The 18,782-nt window shown below is 40.7% G+C and overlaps 2 protein-coding genes and 3 long non-coding RNA genes across 5 annotated transcripts in view; 2 read left to right on the top strand and 3 right to left on the bottom strand.

Annotated features, from left to right (window-relative positions):
* alg6 (ALG6 alpha-1,3-glucosyltransferase) overlaps positions 1-2,840 on the bottom strand; it is a 37,351-nt gene extending 34,511 nt beyond the window's left edge. The window contains exons 1-2 of the mRNA XM_033028280.1: positions 2,789-2,840; positions 2,514-2,609 (exon numbers count right to left, since the gene is read on the bottom strand). Of these exons, the coding sequence (XP_032884171.1) occupies positions 2,514-2,595 (82 nt within the window). The 5' untranslated portion in view covers positions 2,596-2,609; positions 2,789-2,840. The remainder of the gene's footprint in view (positions 1-2,513; positions 2,610-2,788) is intronic.
* Positions 2,841-3,168: 328 nt separating this feature from the next.
* On the top strand, positions 3,169-7,386 carry LOC116977645. Its single transcript, XR_004413266.1, has 2 exons — positions 3,169-3,232; positions 7,157-7,386. It is a non-coding gene; the product is annotated as an uncharacterized LOC116977645 (long non-coding RNA).
* Positions 7,387-8,671: 1,285 nt separating this feature from the next.
* foxd3 (forkhead box D3) lies at positions 8,672-10,718 on the bottom strand. Its single transcript, XM_033028281.1, has one exon. The coding sequence runs from the start codon at positions 10,288-10,290 to the stop codon at positions 9,157-9,159; it is 1,134 nt and encodes a 377-aa protein (XP_032884172.1). The 5' UTR covers positions 10,291-10,718; the 3' UTR covers positions 8,672-9,156.
* A 689-nt stretch (positions 10,719-11,407) lies between these two features.
* On the top strand, positions 11,408-16,709 carry LOC116977644. The gene is made up of 2 exons (XR_004413265.1): positions 11,408-11,539; positions 16,122-16,709. It is a non-coding gene; the product is annotated as an uncharacterized LOC116977644 (long non-coding RNA).
* On the bottom strand, positions 16,568-17,342 carry LOC116977646. Its single transcript, XR_004413267.1, has 2 exons — positions 17,229-17,342; positions 16,568-16,758 (listed from the first exon to the last, which is right to left on the bottom strand). It is a non-coding gene; the product is annotated as an uncharacterized LOC116977646 (long non-coding RNA).
* Between the last annotated feature and the right edge of the window lie 1,440 nt (positions 17,343-18,782).

The raw sequence follows: 18,782 nt of genomic DNA, 5'->3' as shown, positions 1-18,782 counted from the left end.
AAATTAATTGAAGTAAATTAATGATTTTTCCCAAAATAGTTAGTGTAATTTCAGTAGAGAGGAGAAAACACTGGCCAAGTTTCTTTAATTAACATGGTATTAAGTGAGTAGACTAGGTTCTTCAACAGTATACATTCTCCTATTGTGTCAAATGACACATGTAAAAAATTGATGATGTCAACATGCTTTTTGTTTCAGGACAAAGAACCAACAATGTTAAAAAATGGGAAAATGTGCGATCAAACCCCAGCGACAACTTACAGAACAGTTTAGAGAGATGACTAATAATGTGGTCTTGGTTCATAAATAACGAGAAGCCAAATAAATAAAGAAGCATCAAACTGCTAATATGATGAATTTCAAAACAATGGACCATGGGAGATTCAGTGAGAAAGGTGGCAGTGGTAGTGGAAGAACACTGTGTTTTAAAAACAAAGATGCTGGTCTATAAACATTTAAAAAGTATACGGATAGATATGCTAATGTCAAGCAGCAGTGTCGCAGTAAAGCAACATTCAGCAGTTGGAGGATCAGAAAGCAGAGAAAAGGCAAGCTAACGGCAACTTCACAATTTGAAAATTGCTTGTGGAACATTTTAGGAAGTATTGGGAAAGATGTACGAGCTATATTTACAGAACCATGGCAAACAAGCAATTTTAGTGAATTTTTAATACTCCAACCGATTATTGTCATAGGCAATAGCACAGATACAGTGCGGTACAGTGAAAATCTTGCTTGCAGCAGCATTGTGGGCAGACTCAAGACAACATACAAAACTAATTATACAAGATTATAAAATTATAAAAGACTGTGCAAAAACAAGCTATTGGAGTAATATAGAGTTCGAAAAACATGTCCGTGATAAGTACATGAGATAGTCCATAGTGTTCCATTGTTGAGGCAGAATTAGAGTTGTGCAGGTTGGTTCAAGAAGTTGATGGTTGTAGGTAAATAGCTATTCCTGAACTTTGTGGCATTGGATGGTAAGGTTCTATACCTCCCGCTCAATGCTATCGGCGAGAATATAGTGGAGATCCTAGATGTTTTTGTTGGTGGGGAGGGCCATGCATGTGATGGACTGGGCTGAGTCCACCACTCCCTGCAGAGTCTTGCATCCCTGTGTGTTGGAATTTCTCTGCCAGGCCATGATGCAACCAGTCAGAATACCTTCTGTAGTGCAACTGTAAAGATTTGTTAAAGTATTTTGTGACATGAAGTATTGATTAAAACATTTTTTTTTAATCTGTGCGTTGCATTTACAGATCTGCTAAAGTACTGCAAGTAATGATTTAATTGTTCTGCTGTCAGTACATATGACATTTAAATACCATTGATTCTCTTGCTGAATCTCTTTAAACTACTAAAAAAGTAGAGGAGCTGCCACATCTTCGTAATTCCAGCTATGGCTAGTCCCAGGATGGGTCATCTGAGATGTTAACACCAGGAATTTGAAGCTGCTAACTCTCTCCACTCTCGGCCACCAAGGAAAACTGCTGCAAGGTCTGACCACCCTTTTCTGAAGTCAACAATGAAGAAGGGTCTCGACCCTAAACATCACCCATTCCTTCTCTCCAGAGATGCCGCCTGTCCCGCTGAGATACTCCAGCATTTTGTGTCTATCTTCAATTCGTTTTTTTGGTTTTGTTGATGTTGCACGACAGATTGCTGATGTGGCACCATTCAACCAGCTGCTCTATCTCCCTGTGGAAACAAGGAGCTTCCGTCTGAAGAAGGAACCCGACCCAAAATGCCACCCATTCCTTCACACCAGAGATGCTGCCTTTCCCGCTGAGTTAGTCCAGCAATTTGTGACTATCTTCGTTGTAAACCAGCATCTGCAGTTGCTTCCTACACATTTGTTACCAATGCGCGTTGATTGAGGTCAACTGTTGAGAAAGTCAAGGATCCATTTTCAAAGGGAGGTGTAGAGACCTCGTTCTTGGACCTTGCTGATAAGTTTGAAGGGGACGATTGTGTTAAACACTGAGTTGCAATCAATAAACATCAGTTTGATGTAAATGATCTTCATGTCCATGGCAACCAGCGTAGAGTGGAGAGCCACTGAAAATAGGATCTGGACCTGTACATCCAGGTGATTCCTAGGTAGGAGTTGATTTCCATCACACCCAACCTCTTGTTGCACTTAATTTCAGTGAATGCAAATACTACCAGATTCTAGTCATTGAGGCAGTTTTGAACACCAGACCACAGCAGCAAAAGGTTGAAGAAGTCCTTGAATACTCTAACAAGCTGGTCTGCACAGGTCTTTAGCACTTGGCCAGGTAAACTGTCTGGGCTGGAGGCTTTGCATGGCTTCACCCTCTTGAAGGATGCTCAGAAGGCAGATTCTGAAATAGAAATCTGATGCAGGGTCTCGACCTGAAACATCCACAATCCAAAAAGTAAAGACCGTTGTTCACCTTCCCAGCCCATGCACTACCACCATCATCCTCCTCCTCCTCCCATCCCTCTGGCAGAACAACAGAGTCAGTCAGGACTCTCTCAGCACTTACCTGAGTATGAGTTCAGAGACACTGCCCAGCGCACTGTGAAGCTGACCATGAGCACCAGGGCAACCATACTCCATATCTCCATGTTAAAACGAGCAGCTCCTCTCCCCTCCCCCTCTCCCTCACCCTCACCCTCTGCCCCTCTCCCTCTCCCTCTCCCTCACCCTCCCCCCTCTCCCTCACCCTCTCCCCTCACCCTCACCCTCACCCTCCCCCTCTCCCCTCTCCTCTCCCCTCTCCTCTCTCCTCTCCCCTCCCTCTCCCTCTCCCTCTCCCTCTCCCTCACCCTCACCCTCTGCCCAGCGGCCGCTCTGCTTCCCTCTCCTCTCTTATCCTCTCTTCTCTCACTCCGCTCTGCCCAGCAGCCGCTTCCTTCTCTTCCTCCTTCTGCCCCTCTCTCCTCCCCTCCTTGATCTCTCCCTCTCTCCTCTCCTTCTCCTTCTCTCTCTCTCTTCTCTCTCTTCTCTCTCCCTCCTCTCTCCTCTCTCCTCTCTCCTCTCTCCTCTCTCCTCTCTCCTCTCTCCTCTCTCCTCTCTCCTCTCTCCTCTCTCTTCTCTCTTCTCTCTCTTCTCTCTCCCTCTCTCCCTCTCTTCTCTCTCCTCTCTTCTCTGCCCAGCACTTCCTGAAGCCCGCGCATGCGCTCCGAGCCGCTTTGCTGGCGGCCGGCGCCAGGCAATGACGTAGGGCTGAGCTCTGAGTCCCAGGGAGATGGTGCTCTGTCTGTCTGTCTGTCTGCAATGAGTCGTTTATGTCAGCCTTATCTGATTTAAATTCTGTAGAAGACACCTCGTGTCACTTTCAAATATAACATTAAATGGTTTAAATTATCATCGGATAACTGCAATCCTTGCATTTTATAAAACGTTGTTAAGCTGCAATTGACAGCTGTAACTATTTCAGAAGCTGCTTCAATCCCAACTGCAAGAAACTGCATTTTAAATATCGCATTAGAGTTTTATTTCACATTGACGCATTTAGTAAAATTCGTGGTTATATTAGAATGGATAAATAAGAAAGATATTTAAATTCTCATTAGGTTCGTGGCATGATTTTATAAATGTGTTGTGTTATAATTGTTTGTCGCCCTTTGCACTTAAAGGCGTGTGAATGACTACCAATACTGATGAAGAACAGACGAAGAAAAACTGGGAGAGAAGCTATAAAAATAGACGGTGGAGTGAACCACGCCGATTATACAACTGCATGTGTTTCTTACATTAAACCAGACATTTATTAATAAGTGGGCAATGAGATCAGGTAGTTCAGGAAAACAGGATTTACCTACACTCATAAAAGTTCACAACCATAACTCCAATCGAATGGTGGGGAAAAGACGCAATTCTGCAACAATCGTTTATAACAATGAGTTGAGTTCTATCGCCAGATTGTTTTTAAACTTTCTGCAAGGCTTCCTTGTATTGCTGCCAAAATTAATATTATTTTAACCTCATTTGTCATCATACGTTATAATGGAACCGGTTGAGGCAATTAGTTTTATCTAATTAGATGTCTCATACATAACCTCGAATATATTTAAGTTGAACTGGATATTGACAAGATTTGAGAATGATATTTAATTGAATTTCCTAGCTTTAATACAAAAGTAGAACAATTTAATTGGATCCGTTTTCATTTATTCTGATGAGACTATCGTTGCTGATTACTTTTCGTCTTTTCCATCTTATGATAATTCCTCGCGTACAGAATTGTTCTAGCGCACAATATAGCTCGTTTGTAAGTTTTAGTGAATTATTAAAATTATTTTTAAAATCATTTCATGAAAATGTTCAAGGGTTTTGCTTCCGTGAGTGTGCTGACCTAAAGTCCAACGCCGACGACGTCTAGGTTTTGTTTGTTTAGAAGTTGAAGTGAAATGGAACTGTTCTTTCTATTAGCATGAATTTCATTGAATATTAACGTCAGCTTCTGACAGCTCAAATTATTCTTTATATTTCAATGTCGTCAGCTGCACTATATCGACTGACGTATTTATCAAGGCCCATACATTAAAAATTGTTGTTAATATCCAGCAATCATAGATGCCATGTACAACGCGCACAGATCGTGTGTACTTGTTTGTGTGTAAAATAGATACATCGTGATCATTCATTTGAAATTCGCTCGGTGAAATAAGTTAATTCGGACATGTTTTAATAATAATAATAATAATAATAATAATAATAATTACATTTAATTTCGGACTCAAGGTCCAGACAAGGGACAACATTACATAAAAATGCATTGCATTACATATTCAAAAACATCATAAAGTACATATAAAATCTTAGTATATCACTTATAAAAGCATCATAAATTATATATTTAAAAAAACCCCACAATACATGAATTAAAATCCAGAATAAAAATAATGACCAATGTCCTACAAGACAACGATACCAGTGTCTCCACAACTGGGATTCGTAGCGTGTAGTGCTAAACCTTATGTTTGACAAGGGCACAATAATTACATTTTTAGAGTCATTTATCCTGCAGATGAATTTATACATGTGATTTCTTAGGATAGCTTCTAAAGTACTGACTCCTGCAGCCACAAACATGTTACTAGCACTAAACCATCTAGGTTTCCTTAGCAGTGTTCTCATGGCATCATTATATGACACCTTTAGTCTCTGCAAACTTGTCTTTCCATAGTCCAACACTATCAAATCTATCAGATAAATCACTCCCAATTGCATATGTTTCACTGACAACATTTTAAAATACACCCTTTTATCCCATTGCCGCCAAATAATTGTAAATAGTACTCTCGAAATGCATTTAGAAGCGGGAGAGATATTCCTCGCACTTGGTGGACATGTGTCTAAGAACGCAACAGCCATAAGTAGCACACCTTGACTCAAGGGTTGAACGGCGTGAATTATCCTGTTGGTTATTCACAACTGAACTCAATGGTATTTGAAATACAGAAACTGGGGTCAAAATTTTTAATTAAATTGCCTTTCTGGGCATAGGTACGAGCTAACGAGAAAAGTGCAGGTAAAAGTGATGGTGAAATAACCCCAAATAATGATTTATTTAGGTTAACAAAGAGAGTTGGTTCTATTTGAAGTCTCTTCTTGACTATGTGTGGTCGCTGATTTATCTGCTAAAGATAGCGCTTAACTTTTTACGTTGATATATTTTAAACACCGGTGCCAGTGGATGGGATTTGGGAATGGATTTTGCTCAGTTATCGCTTTATTTACGAGCTCGCCGTGCAGTAGATGTGGCCAGCCACTGACTGCAGGATCGCCTACTCTTCCAATCCCACCACCCAGCAAAGGGTCGGCGGATTTTTGAAACAAAATCATACTGATTTCCTCACATTGAAACCTCCTGGTCATAGAGCCCGCTGAGTAAAGGTTTCATTCACGTGTTAAATGCAGAAGTAGTTGGGACCCGGGCAAAGGAGGCCACAGCCTTTCTCAAGACTCACTCCGAAAATAACCTCCCGAACATACCTACTAAATTAGATGTTGCTTCTGTTTACAATCACGGGCAACTCTTCAGAAAATTCGAAAAACAATTCTAACACATCCAAATGCGCACATTTACGATTTGCCTGCATATTTGGATGGCACGAGTTAAACTTTTATTTGCTCTTCTGTTGAAAGTACCTCTCGGACAGTTGTTAACATTTCAGACATTTCAAGCACATTCCGTAAGTGCCATCTAGTGCTCCGTTGTGGTAACACACACCCCCGTCCAAATCAAATCCCGAGCTTCCAAATGGAACGAGATTTGGTTAAGCTGCAATAATTATTATGATGTTGCTCACATCATTATCAACACTGCTCTGAGATCTAAACTCTGACTAAAACGAAATTTGTTGATTACCAATACTCGTGTCGTGGCTGATCTGAGCCTCAACTTGTCCTTTCTCCTTCGGGGTTCAATAACATTAAGCATTTGCTCCAGATGAGAGATTCTATCATTTAAAAACAAAATCATTTTGAGCAGGTGGGTTGGAGACGGGTAAAAACCCATCTGCCCAGCGTTTATGCAGAAGACTGCGAAGTTCATATTCACGTCGTTTCGTTGCGCGAAAACCCATGACAAATAAATCACTTGAACATCATAGTTGACCGGAAGGTGACTCAAAAGTTACAACTGGAGAGAAATTCGAATGGGCATAAGTTGGAGGCAACAAAGGGTCAGTGTTGGAATGAGCGCTGTCATTTCGGAATGGTTATATCAGCAGGTTTCTGAGACGGACAGTGATTTTAGGAGTCGCTTTCTACTTTCCCAGGGGTATCAGTCAAATATAGAACCAATGCTCATGTTTCACGAACCATCCGCCATTTGCTTGATTTGTGTAAACTCAACTCATAAGTAGGGTCGCAAATGCCTAACATCTTGTTACGTTTATAGAAACAAGAGGCACAACATTTTTAGATCAGTTTCAATTTCCTTGTAAAAGGATTACTTGCGCAGATTCAGTTTAGGGACAGGATCTGCTGTTATTATGTTGCCCTTCAAATAAAGTTGGAGGCGGACATTTCTGCCCGTGTCAAATGGTTATCAAATATATGTATGTCCCTGGTGTTCAGACCACACCCCGGCGAGCGGGGCGGCTCGCTTCATTTGGTGTTTTTATACGCACGTACAAATGTTAGCTCACTGTAAAATAATATTGACGGTTACAGAAAGAAATCGAGCCTTGGCCCGGACGCAAATGTTGTTCAACTTGGACGGGGTCACATATCTAGCAACTCTCTTTAAGCACGGAGTGTGAAGTAAATATGGACATTCAATACCAGAAGCGACACTTAAGCCGCGACACATCGACAAACAACCGAGGGAGAAGAGAAGCGCCAGCGTTCTCAACGCAATCTCGTCGCCCGCGATCACTTACAAAATAAAACGAATACTATCTGCTTCGACTTATTTGCCCCTCCGCTTTGGTTTAAAACAGAGACTTGACAGAATTGTCCCAGAACCCCAGCTTTCTTTTTTTCGCTCCCCATACACAGAATGTAGGGTCAGTGCAGTGCGTTGTATTTGACTGAATTCATATTACACAAGTTGGAAGAACTACATCTCCAGCTTTCACAGTATTATGTTCCATTCTAGAGAGGGTCTAGCTTCCGAACTGGGACAATTCCAATGGTATTTAAATTACAATTGAATAATATTTATTGAACATTCGTTCAAACACAATACCTCTCAGCTGAATATAAAACATGTCTGCAAGTGGGAGGAACAGAGAAATTATAAGATTGCCAACGGAGCAACATATCTCCAGAACCCTTAGATCTTCTCTTCATAGTACCTTTATTCCCCTTTAATTGCCTATTTTCTTTTTATACAAAATCCCACAATGTACTTTTATATTTAAATCCCATTCATATTATTTGCATTGCTTCATGAAACTTGCAAGCACCCGATTATTGGTGCGCCTTTGTGCCTCATTTGAACTTGTGTGTTATTATTCCAGTGATAATGTAGGAGTTACGGGGAAATTGTGCAAAGAAATATACACGGTAACTCCAGGTAGATCGTCAAACCTGGTTGCTTTACAGAAAACTAAATCTGCTCGAACAACACCTCTACAACCAATTTTAAGTAATAGACGCTAATATTTTGCTATACTATCAATAGTGCAATCTATGGCGATTCCACATTAAAATAAAGATTAGCACTTATAATCGGAATTACGTTTATTTAGATATAAAATATATATTTTATGATAACGCGCCTTGCTTAGAATTTTTTCTAAGCACGGCCTTTTAAAATGGTAAAAATTCTCCCAGGTCAAACGATTTCGCGACATGACTAAAATGGAAAAAGAACGAGATTTCAGTCGAGCCGTGCTTATTTTGCCTTTGCGAACCTCTCTTCCATTAAGTTGTACAGTAGATGCTGTCAGCTCAAATTTCACCCCTCATATCTACAGCAAAGTGCCTTCTGATTAATTGGCTTTTACTTTTATTTTTAAAGGCAATGACCTCAATGTCGTCGCTCCAAAGATTTTTTTTTTAATTGATAAGAACAAGCTGAGCTGCCATGTTGCTTATCTTTAGCAGGTTACAACCATGGCAATGAATTTGACCCGGCATTGTGTGTGTCTTCCCGCGCACAGCACATTTACCACAGAAATACACTTTGCAATTATCAGCCAATAGCATATTTTTCTAGAGAAATGAATAAAAACATGAATGTTTGCAATTTGTAAAATTTATTTATAAAGTTTAATTCCATTGTACAACACGACGGCGGCGCTACATAGAATACATATATTTCATTCTTATAAAGGGCTTTAAGCTTTTTGTAGTCGTATACAATATTGACAGTTTTCTCCTGTTGGATTAATTCTTTAGAATGATTCAGTCTTCCGTAATATCTGTACATGTTCATCAATAAACTACTGGCAATGAACCTTTCAAAAAGACATTAAGTGTGAAAGCCCAAAGCTCTATACTACAACTGTGAAATAGTCTAATTAAAAAATAAAACTCAATGACTATGAACCGATAGGTTCTTTATACAAATATTTACAAACGTATTTACCTGTACAGAAAGCATTCCTTTTTTTTATATATAGATAAGATTATAGTCTATCATTTGCAGTCAAGTTCAGTGCAACTCACTACCACAGGAGCAGAAAAAGGGTCTGGTGAGTGAGCGTTTGGAAGCGGGGAAGGTATTAAGATGGCCATTTGGTCACTGCGGCGGCCGAAGCTGCTGACTGTAAGAATTGTCCGGAGATGATATTCGTGGGGACGCTGATGATAGGGGTGATTGCGGCCGTGGTTCGCGCTAAAGAAAAGGGCTGAGGGCTGATCAACGCCGACTGAGTGGTCACGGGCGGCCGGAGGAAAGTTTGTGAGCTGCCCGACGTGCTTGTCACCCCGATGATATTCTCGATGCTGAACGAAGGTCTGATGGAGGGCTCCGTTTTGACGATGGACGCCGAGCTCAGGCTGCTGAGTTGGAGCTGGAGGCTGGGGCTGAGCTGAGAATTGAAGGCTTTCCTGTTGAGTTCGCTGGACGGGATGAGCGGGACGACCGGGGGTAACATTGGACCCACAGGAGGGATGTAGGGATATTGCAGAGCTGCGGGATGAGTGTAGGAGGCGGGATGTAGAGCATAGGGACGCCCGTAAGGGCCGCTCAGACTATATGCTCCAAAACTCTGCATCATGAGCGCAGTCTGTTCTCTCAGATGGTCCGCCGGCTGCCTCTTGAACCTTTTCCGCCGACGGAGAAAGCTCCCGTTGTCAAACATATCTTCTGACTGTGGGTCCAGCGTCCAGTAGTTCCCTTTACCGGGATTGCCAGGTTCCCTGGGTATCTTCACAAAGCAGTCATTCAGTGACAAGTTGTGGCGGATAGAGTTTTGCCAGGCGGGGAATTTCTCCCTGTAGTAAGGGAAACGGTTGCTGATGAACTCACAGATTCCACTAAGGGTTAACTTTTTCTGGGGACTTTGCAGGATAGACATGGTGATGAGAGCAATGTACGAATAAGGTGGCTTCACCAGGCTGTTCTTGGGTTTTGAAACGTTGTTGCCGCTGGTAGAGCCACTTTCCTGAGTTTCCGATTTGGCTAATTCTCCCTCCGTGGAAGGCTGGCAGGGAGCGGAAGGGCTTTCCGCGATTTCCTTCGCCCCGATCTCCTCCACCTCTTCCCCCTGGTCGTGGGTGGCGTGGGTCTCCGAGTCGCTGTCCTTTCCCATGCCCTCGTCTCCTTCTCCTACCACATCAATATCGACATCCTCTGCCGTGAGCACCGTGTGCCCTGACATGTCGTTCGCACTGCCGCTGCCTGACAGGGTCATCGCGCTCCCCTTTCACAAATCACCAAAAAAAAGGTAAGAGCTTGGCTTCTTTTCTGATGAAACTTATTTCCTCTCTCTCCCTCTCTCTCTCTCACACTCTCTCTCTCTCTCACTCACTCTCTCTCTCTCTCTCTCTCTCTCTATTTCTCCCTCCCTCTCACTCTCTCTCTCTCTCTCCAGCCTGTCGTCTCTCTCACATACACACTGTCTCAGCTGGCAGTCCCTTGCAGATCAGATGACAACGCTTTTTTAATGCAGGTCAAGGGGCTGTCAATAACACTCACATTTAACTTTTTGACAGCCTATTTCAATTTGCCCATTGCAACGTTTTAACTTTTCCTATAATTCCTGGCAATGTTTTTAAAACGTTTGCAGGCACGCAGCTCTTTAGCTTTTTATGCCTCCTTTATATATATATAAAGACTGGTGATTGTCTCAGTTAAAGATATACTCTCAGGATTGTCACGTGAGGGGCTAACGTCAGACTTCCCTCTGTTAAGCCATGCAAAACTCGAGTTATTTCATGTAATCGTCAACATAGATCCGGCCTCGACAACAGTAGCACCACTCATTCCTACAAGCACCATTTCACCAGGGTGATCAAAGCATTCTTTATCAATAAACTTGCTGGCGGAATGGAGCAAGACGAGACCTCAAATTATTCACTTGGGGCTTTTATTTTGCAATTTCACTTTTTTTTGGAGGGGGGGAGCAAATGTAGAACGATGCCATCCATGCAGGATATTTTGTTCATTTACTGATTTTGCTTTATTTCAGGACATTTTCCAGTCCCTATCAAAACAGTAATATGTTAATTAGATATTAAACTTAATATAACTATATTAATGAACGTGACGCTATTTATTTAGTTTAGAAATGTTTATGCGGACTGGCGTGTCACAGGCTTTATTTATAAATACAGTGATCGGTTTATATATTTTTTACATTGACTTACAGTCAGGCATCAGCGTCTGAACGACATTTTTTGTAAGAAAGACGCACATACAGCAAAATGGTTATTGATTAATCTATTAGGTTTAGAGAAGAGGGGACGAAAAGGGCAGGGATGGGGAGGAGGTGGCAGCTATTGGGGGAGACAGCGGTAACAATGGAGATGCCTCAAATAAAGAAAATTGGACCAGGATGTGCAGAGGTGTTAACGAGCTAATCATCCCGTTTGTTAGCATATGAAAAACGAGGAAATGGGAGAGTGTGGGTGAATGTGAACAAGCTATTCACAACACTGAAGGTAAGGGTTTGTCTCAATACAGTTCTCAGGAAAGAAGATTTTTAAACTACAGAGTGGGCACTATACTTTCCCAAATAAGTTTGACAGGAACTGACACGGTCCTTTGAACAAAAGCCTAATTTCAGCGCAATAATCCCTTCCCAAAAGCAATGCCTTCGTGCAGGACTAAAGTTATGTGTGTAAATACGAGCTTTATTTTGTTGTTTGTTTTAGTGTTAGGTTATTTTCGAATTGATTTGTCCTCCCAATTCCTCCTACTCAAATCAGAATATCTTTAAGTGACAAAAGAATCAATTATTCTTTCCACCCTCCTATTAAGACTAACAAAACCATGTGAATGGGTTTACGACATGTTTTCGATGGGAGGAATGAATAACCATTTAAACTTGACAGGGCTTCCCTGTGACACAAAATGATATTATAAATCGTAAGCGTTTCCCCCACAGAGCGAGCTAAGCTCTGTACAGTCAACAATAGATTTCCACTTCCCATTTTTTTTGTGCTTGGTTGCTATTTTGCGTTATTATTTTATTTTTCTCAAAATTGATTTTAAACTATTAATATTATCGGGCAGGTCTATAAGCAAAAAAAAAAACGACAATATTTCGTAGAGGCATCCGGCTGTACATTTTGTTGAAATTAGATACTATTTACTTCAATTAGCAAACTTCAATTGAGATATATAGCTTTGTGTTTTTCTTTTAACAAGTGCGGAATCCAAGCGAATGAAGATATGTTAAGCAATCATCCTGGACAAGATGAAAAAAATGAATCAAGCCTGGAGGGGAGGGGGTGGGGGGAACTGTGCGGTTGTAAATTGGTTATAAATGAGTGTTTGTTAGTTGTTGTTTTCATTTGTGTAAATACGGCAGAACATCTCAGTTTACAAAGCACTTAGTTTTCATACTTGTTTACTTCTTCCTGGGCCAGCTGCCGCTATCATCTTTTTTTTTTTAAACGCTTTCTTTGATTCTATCAAACGCTAAGCAAAATCAAATTTGGGATGAAACGGATCAGAAATGCACAGCTATATATACACACTTTAACAAGTTTTCGTTTTTATTCGTTACAATTACGTCATCGACGTCCAGTATATCATATTTGAATAAAACAGCATGCATTTTGCGGCTGAAAGTGATGGGATTTTAATTATTGAATCAAAATACTGATTTTAGTGTAATGTGGGAGCAGGAGAGGTTACTGTAACCAAGGGTTTCATAATCGCTCTTCATTTAAATAGCCTGCCTTGTAGGCTAGCTAACCTTATTGGTAGTCAAAATTGCCCACACAAAGTCTCTCTCTTTTTCCCCATTCTCTTCCTATGTGTCCCTCTTCCTGTTTGAAACTGGGTTCGAAAAGTTCCATATTTCAAGATTGGAGTTTCTTTGTTTGGCTTCAAGAGGAATTAAAATGTGCCCAGAGCCTGGAATGTAGCAGCTAAATAAGATCAATGATTTCATTTTTGAGCAATATTTGATTTAAAAAAAAAACTATTATATGCGACCATCTGGGCTGTTGCTTTCAATTGCGATCAGCTTCGTGGTCGGAAGAGCATCGTTAAGAGAAGCATCAAATGCCGTCTTTGTTCCACAAGCATCATCCTATTTATTCCCGATGATCTTCTTAACTCTCAGAGGAGTTTGGCAGAGAATTAAAAAACCAACTACTGAACGCATGTCCCTTTGATGCCTATTTCTTAAACACAATAAAAGTCAAATTAATTAAATCATACCATTAATTATGACCCTTAGCGTGAAAAGGATTGTTTCCCCTCGATTAAGGATGTATTGTGTTAATCCCCGTGTTGATTCAGAGAACTCTGTTCGACAATCATTTCTATAGAAAGGCTTTCAGGATCAATTTAGCAAATCTTAATCAGGTATATTTAGGACGAAATAATGATCTGGATATCACCGCCACTGTAAAGAAACAAACGAGATGTTCACGTTTGCTCAGGTCATCTTGAAAGAAGCACACGGCCCTCAGAAGGTACCAAGCGAACTGGCTGTCATTTCTCAAACTATTCGGCTAAACCAATAAACTTTAAAAGTCAACTGTTTTTTTTAAACGTAAAAACGTCATCACTGCACAGAAAATTATAATTAAAAAAGCGACGCGTTGCTTTCTCGCTACCGGACTTGTATCTCGTACCGTAAATAATCTAATTTAATGTGGTGCTGCTAATGAGAAAGAGCAAATCTCTAAGCAGCGCTGGGTATCACAGACGCGTTGAAAATAATAACAGGATCCTCAGCGAATCTTCCTAATAGGAACCGGCACCTAACCCATCCAAGACAGTTTACTGTGATGGAGAAGGAAAGAGAAGGAAGGAACGAAGGGGCGAAAAGAAAAAGCTACAAATGTAAAATGAATGAAAAGACTAGCGTGGGGAGGGGGGAGAGGAGGGGGGAGAGGAGGGGGGGGGTGGGGAGAATAGAAAAAAATAAGATGCATTTATATGGAATTAAGGAGGGAGCGAAAATGTAAAGGGGATTTTTTATGCGATACAGTTATTGTTTGATCTTGACCCCCCCTCCCGTTTTAAATTAGGTTTAAATGCACTTGTTAGTGTTTACTAATTTCTCAGTTAAATATAGCTGAGATTTGGATCCATCAGACGCGGTCATTCAGATGTCATTCGGACTCCACAACCCTAAGGCTGTGGCTTCGCGAAATACACTTGCCAGAATCCAGTCGCCTTCAACACAACAGAGGAAGGGTATCAAATACATCCTATTTCTACTCCTTAAACCCTATTAGCCTCTCCGATGAATTATGTAAAATCACGCCACACTCGGATTATTAAAGGAGAAATCCCATTATGATGTGCACTGCATGGAGGGAAAATTAGCTGAGGGGGAAATATCCCATCAGCTTCTAACGTGTGGGCTGACTCTAAACTTCGGCAACACCACACCGACCAACAGTGAAGAATAAGAAATATATTTTGCATCCACATAAAATAGCGACCCCAGATTTATTATGGAAACGTTAACGGTAATACCATTGACCATACAAAGATGTGAGAAACAGCAGATTCTTACCTGTGGCATATACTCTTCCCAATCCTTGTACATCTAGCAACATTAATACATTTACTAGCCGTCTAACTGAAATCAGTAACAGCATCAAACCTTTTTACCCATTATGTACCGTGTCTGTTAAAATAATTCCCACGCCATTAAGAATACCTTCACCGATACTTCTCGACTCTATTAAGAGAGAGATGGGACATCTCCGCGACGGCTGATTTAATTGCTTTTAAAAAATATTTTCATTTTTGAAATATCAATTTCCAGCTAACGCAAGACGTTAACGCTGCGATTTCACATGTTTGGAATACAGTCGTCCAAACAAGGTGGTCGTGACATCCGAAAACAACCTCCTCAGTAATCGCTCGGCTCCTTTCACAGTTATTTTAGCATTCTTTAAACGTATTCCAATCATCAATTAGCTACAATAATGTGGGGAAATTGAGAAAAAAAACTAAAATCTTTATTTCTATGATGTAAGTTACTCAGTGAAAGAGACGCTAAAGGAGAGGGGGCGCAAACTCGGGTGGGATAATGGACAGGATGAAAGTAGGATAACTCCAATTTGTACAAATCAAACAGCGTTTAATAAAAAGGCAACTCGTTTAATTAAAGGTTCAAAGAAATCGGATACAGCATTTGGACAGCATTTAGAATGCGAATAAAATTCGTGATGAATTAATGGCATTGTTGGCGCGCTCTTAATTACACTTATTATGTTAATTATTTTACATTAGCATGAAGTTATCAGCATGTCAGGTTTAATCAGAATGCATCGTTCTGCAGAAACTGTTCTTTCATTCCGCGGTGCGAGATTCTGCATCATGCCGGTTCATTGTTCGAAGGCATAAAAAAAATGACTTTTTATTGAAAGAAATGTTTAATCTGGTTTTGTACGGTCAAGTCACGTGCACCCTGCAGGCTCAAGCTCCTAAAAGGGCCGGATTCGCCATTATCACCCCCTTTAGGAAGCTACTCCATCAACGTGTAACTCTGTCAAACAACATGAAGTTGCTCGTTTTTATCTGTTGATATTTTTTTGCAAATACGACGCGTGCAGCCCTGCTTTCAAATCCAGGGAGAAGTGGTGGGAACAAAAGAGATATTCACTGGCACTGTCAGTGTGTTCTCAAGGTCCGCTTACAAAGCGTCAAGGCAGATTTTAATATCCAGCCTCGGCTCCTACTGAATCCAACAGCATTTCACGTGCAATTAAGAGGGGGAAAAGATTGACCAGGCAAAATCAACATTTCTCCTTCACCCCCCCCCCCCCCTAAAAAATTCTAAATGCCATCCCTCCAGTTACTGGCATATTCACCCAATTGTGTACAAAAGCAGCTACGCGCGCCGTTCTAAACCACACTGAAATATGAGCCCAGCGCCTTCTCTCTGCATTATCGGCGTCCATAAAAAGAAGTCATAAATAATTTTAAATAGCAATGCATATTATAATCAATCTAAACCTTATGGCCTTCTGTTTTCAATTGTGCAATAGTTTCACGCATATTCCTAATGTGTCATCATTTTTTTTTTTTGCATTTGTTTCTCAGCTGCCTCTGAATGAACTCCAAAGGTCCCGAAGAGAGATTGGTGAAGGTGACAAGATCACCAGGAAAGGGTCACCCACTGACAACGGTCCCAAGCAGTATTAACCGAGGAGTCTGGAATTTGAACAGATGAATTCCAGCCCAGAAAGCACGGTTCGCATGGTACAGTTTGCCTTCTGAGACTAAAACAAACACAGCCATTCGCTAATAGGAGTTGTGGTTTATATTTACGTCTTGGTTTATTCCGTTGCGTTCGAGTCCAAATTCAAGCGTTGTTCAAATAATTTACTGCCCTCTGGGCTGCTCCTAAAATGTAGTCCTATCAATTATCTTGCTCGATAATATTTTTACAAATAAATACATGTAGCGGTGTAATTAAGCGTTCTTTGAAAATTGTTACTGTTTGGACAATTCACGCTATTTCTGCAATCATTTAAAAAAATAAAGACAACCTTCGAACACCCTTTAATTATAACAACAAAAAGGAAATGACATTTGTTTTAAGCATGATGTGCATATTCAACTTTCATCCGTTATCTGTATTCTGTGTTACTTCAACTTGAAATAAATAGCTCAGCGAATTCAGAACAATTTCCTCTCAAAATGCTGCATTTCTCTTTTGGATTTAGATGTTGGAAATCTGAAATTAAAAAAAGCAAATTATGGAAGTATTTAGCAGGTCGGACAACATCTGCAGAAATACAAATCCTTTTCACCTGAGGGGAAAAAAATAATAAGTTTGTCTGAAGCTTACATGTAAAGTTTTGACACAGGTTGGATGGAGTAAGTAACTATACTCTGGGTCCTATCAAGTTTAAACTCAATTGGTATGAAATAATACGAGACAGCAAATGGTTTAACATCTCAGCGTTGTATTTACAAATCGATGTGTCTTCTCCTTGTGTTGTGTTGCTATTTATATATTTTTTCTAAATGTTTTAATTCCAATTGAAGGTAAGCCACGCGCAAAGAGAAAACAAAACTGACGGAAACTTCTGTTTTCTGACTCTCCAATTATTACATTCTCGAGTCGCCGAAGAAATGAAGAACGATCGCTTCGATCCTTTGTCTCGGGGACAACACAATATCGAACTAGCCTTGAGGCAGTACCTGGCTTTAATTGCTTAACTGGTGTGATTTCGAAGTGACGAGGAGAAACACTGCTTCCCTGCGCCGCTATCTACCGAGGTAAAGCAGAGGACTGCGCAGAATGGCTGGACTGCTGATCTGATCACCCTGCTGACGGTGAAATGTTTAACCTTTTAATGACACAAAATGGGTGACTTTCTTACCAGCACTTTTATATCCGTGAGATTATTTAGCAGTGACATCGACAATATTAAAAATGCAAGTTTATTTATGTGTTTAAGGACTTGTATGTTTGACCCAGTCGACCATCCCTTTTCAAACACGCTGCACAGTACACAACATCCGTCCAAGAACAATCACCTGTATTATATTTCAACAGCCTATTGCGTTGACACGTTCAACAGGTGCATCCTATTTTCTGTTTGAGCCCTATATATATATATCCAAATGTTGCAACACGTGAGGGGAAACACTTTAATATTGTACAAATAATATCAGACCGGTATGGACAGCATGTAAGTATATAATTACACAGAGGAAGGTGACAGGGACGTCGGGATTACCGAAGCAACCTACATTCAATGCCGCTGAGTTTCTCCAGCATTTTTGTCTACATTCAATGCCAACTATTTTCTGGAACACTCAAATTAAATAGCGGGTTGACCCGTGCAATTGTGCAGCATTTTTTTTACCTTCGAGAATTGTTCCGCCACCTTGAACATCAAAACCACTGTGTTTTGTCGCTGTTGCAAAACTACAGGTGAACTGCGTTACGCGTTGATCCGGCATTTACCTTGAAGTCGCTTAAAGTAAATGTGTAATACCGTCCTCTGTGTCAATATATAGAAAAGGCTGTCCATATAAAATAAGTGTGACCAACGTACTCTTTGAGCGATGAGTTAAATACTTTAATGAAAGGTTTGTGTTTAGTTGATGTTATTCCCGCCTCTGGACAGAGGACGGACACTCACACCTATGTTCAACGTTAAATCTACTTGGATATATCAGCGGGGCTAAACTTACTGGATAGCTGGTTAAAATTATTTGCCTCTTTTGGTAATTAATTTGATTTGGTAATTAATTTGGATGTTATAGGTTCTTTGGGACTTTCAAGAAGCCCCCACTGCTCTGACCATTAATGGAAGAATTTCCCGTTGGTCAACGCCATGTTACCATGTAGCAGTCCCGAGCCCATCAGGATGCAGCCGGCCCACGCACACACCTTCTAACCCACATATAAGCAAATTATCATGTCATCTGTCCTTTGCATTTTGTGGCATATTGCTTGATGCATATTACAAACGAGATCACACGTCAAGCTTCTCATTACATGGCAGTTGGAACATCATAATAAGGTGCTACGTAACGCCAAGCACATTTTCGATGCCGGTTTAGTACACCGATATAAATACCATTATCACACAATTTAAGGTCAAGATTTTGTGGTCAGCAACAAAAGACTGGTGCATATACTACTGACCTCACATGATCAAGTAGGCGTTGTCACAAGGGTTCCCAATTTACCAACTTGAATAGCAATCTATAGAAAACCTGATGCATTCAGAATCAGTGTTT

Source organism: Amblyraja radiata, chromosome 10, assembly GCF_010909765.2.
Source record: "Amblyraja radiata isolate CabotCenter1 chromosome 10, sAmbRad1.1.pri, whole genome shotgun sequence".
NCBI classification, from domain to species: Eukaryota; Metazoa; Chordata; class Chondrichthyes; order Rajiformes; family Rajidae; genus Amblyraja; species Amblyraja radiata.
Note: the sequence above shows the minus strand (reverse complement) of the source record. Positions and strands in the feature narration are given on the sequence as shown.

Coding starts and splice junctions, on each gene's coding strand:
- foxd3 (XM_033028281.1), bottom strand. CDS start 10,290: ATGACCCTGTCAGGCAGCGGCAGTGCGAACGACATGTCAGGGCACACG.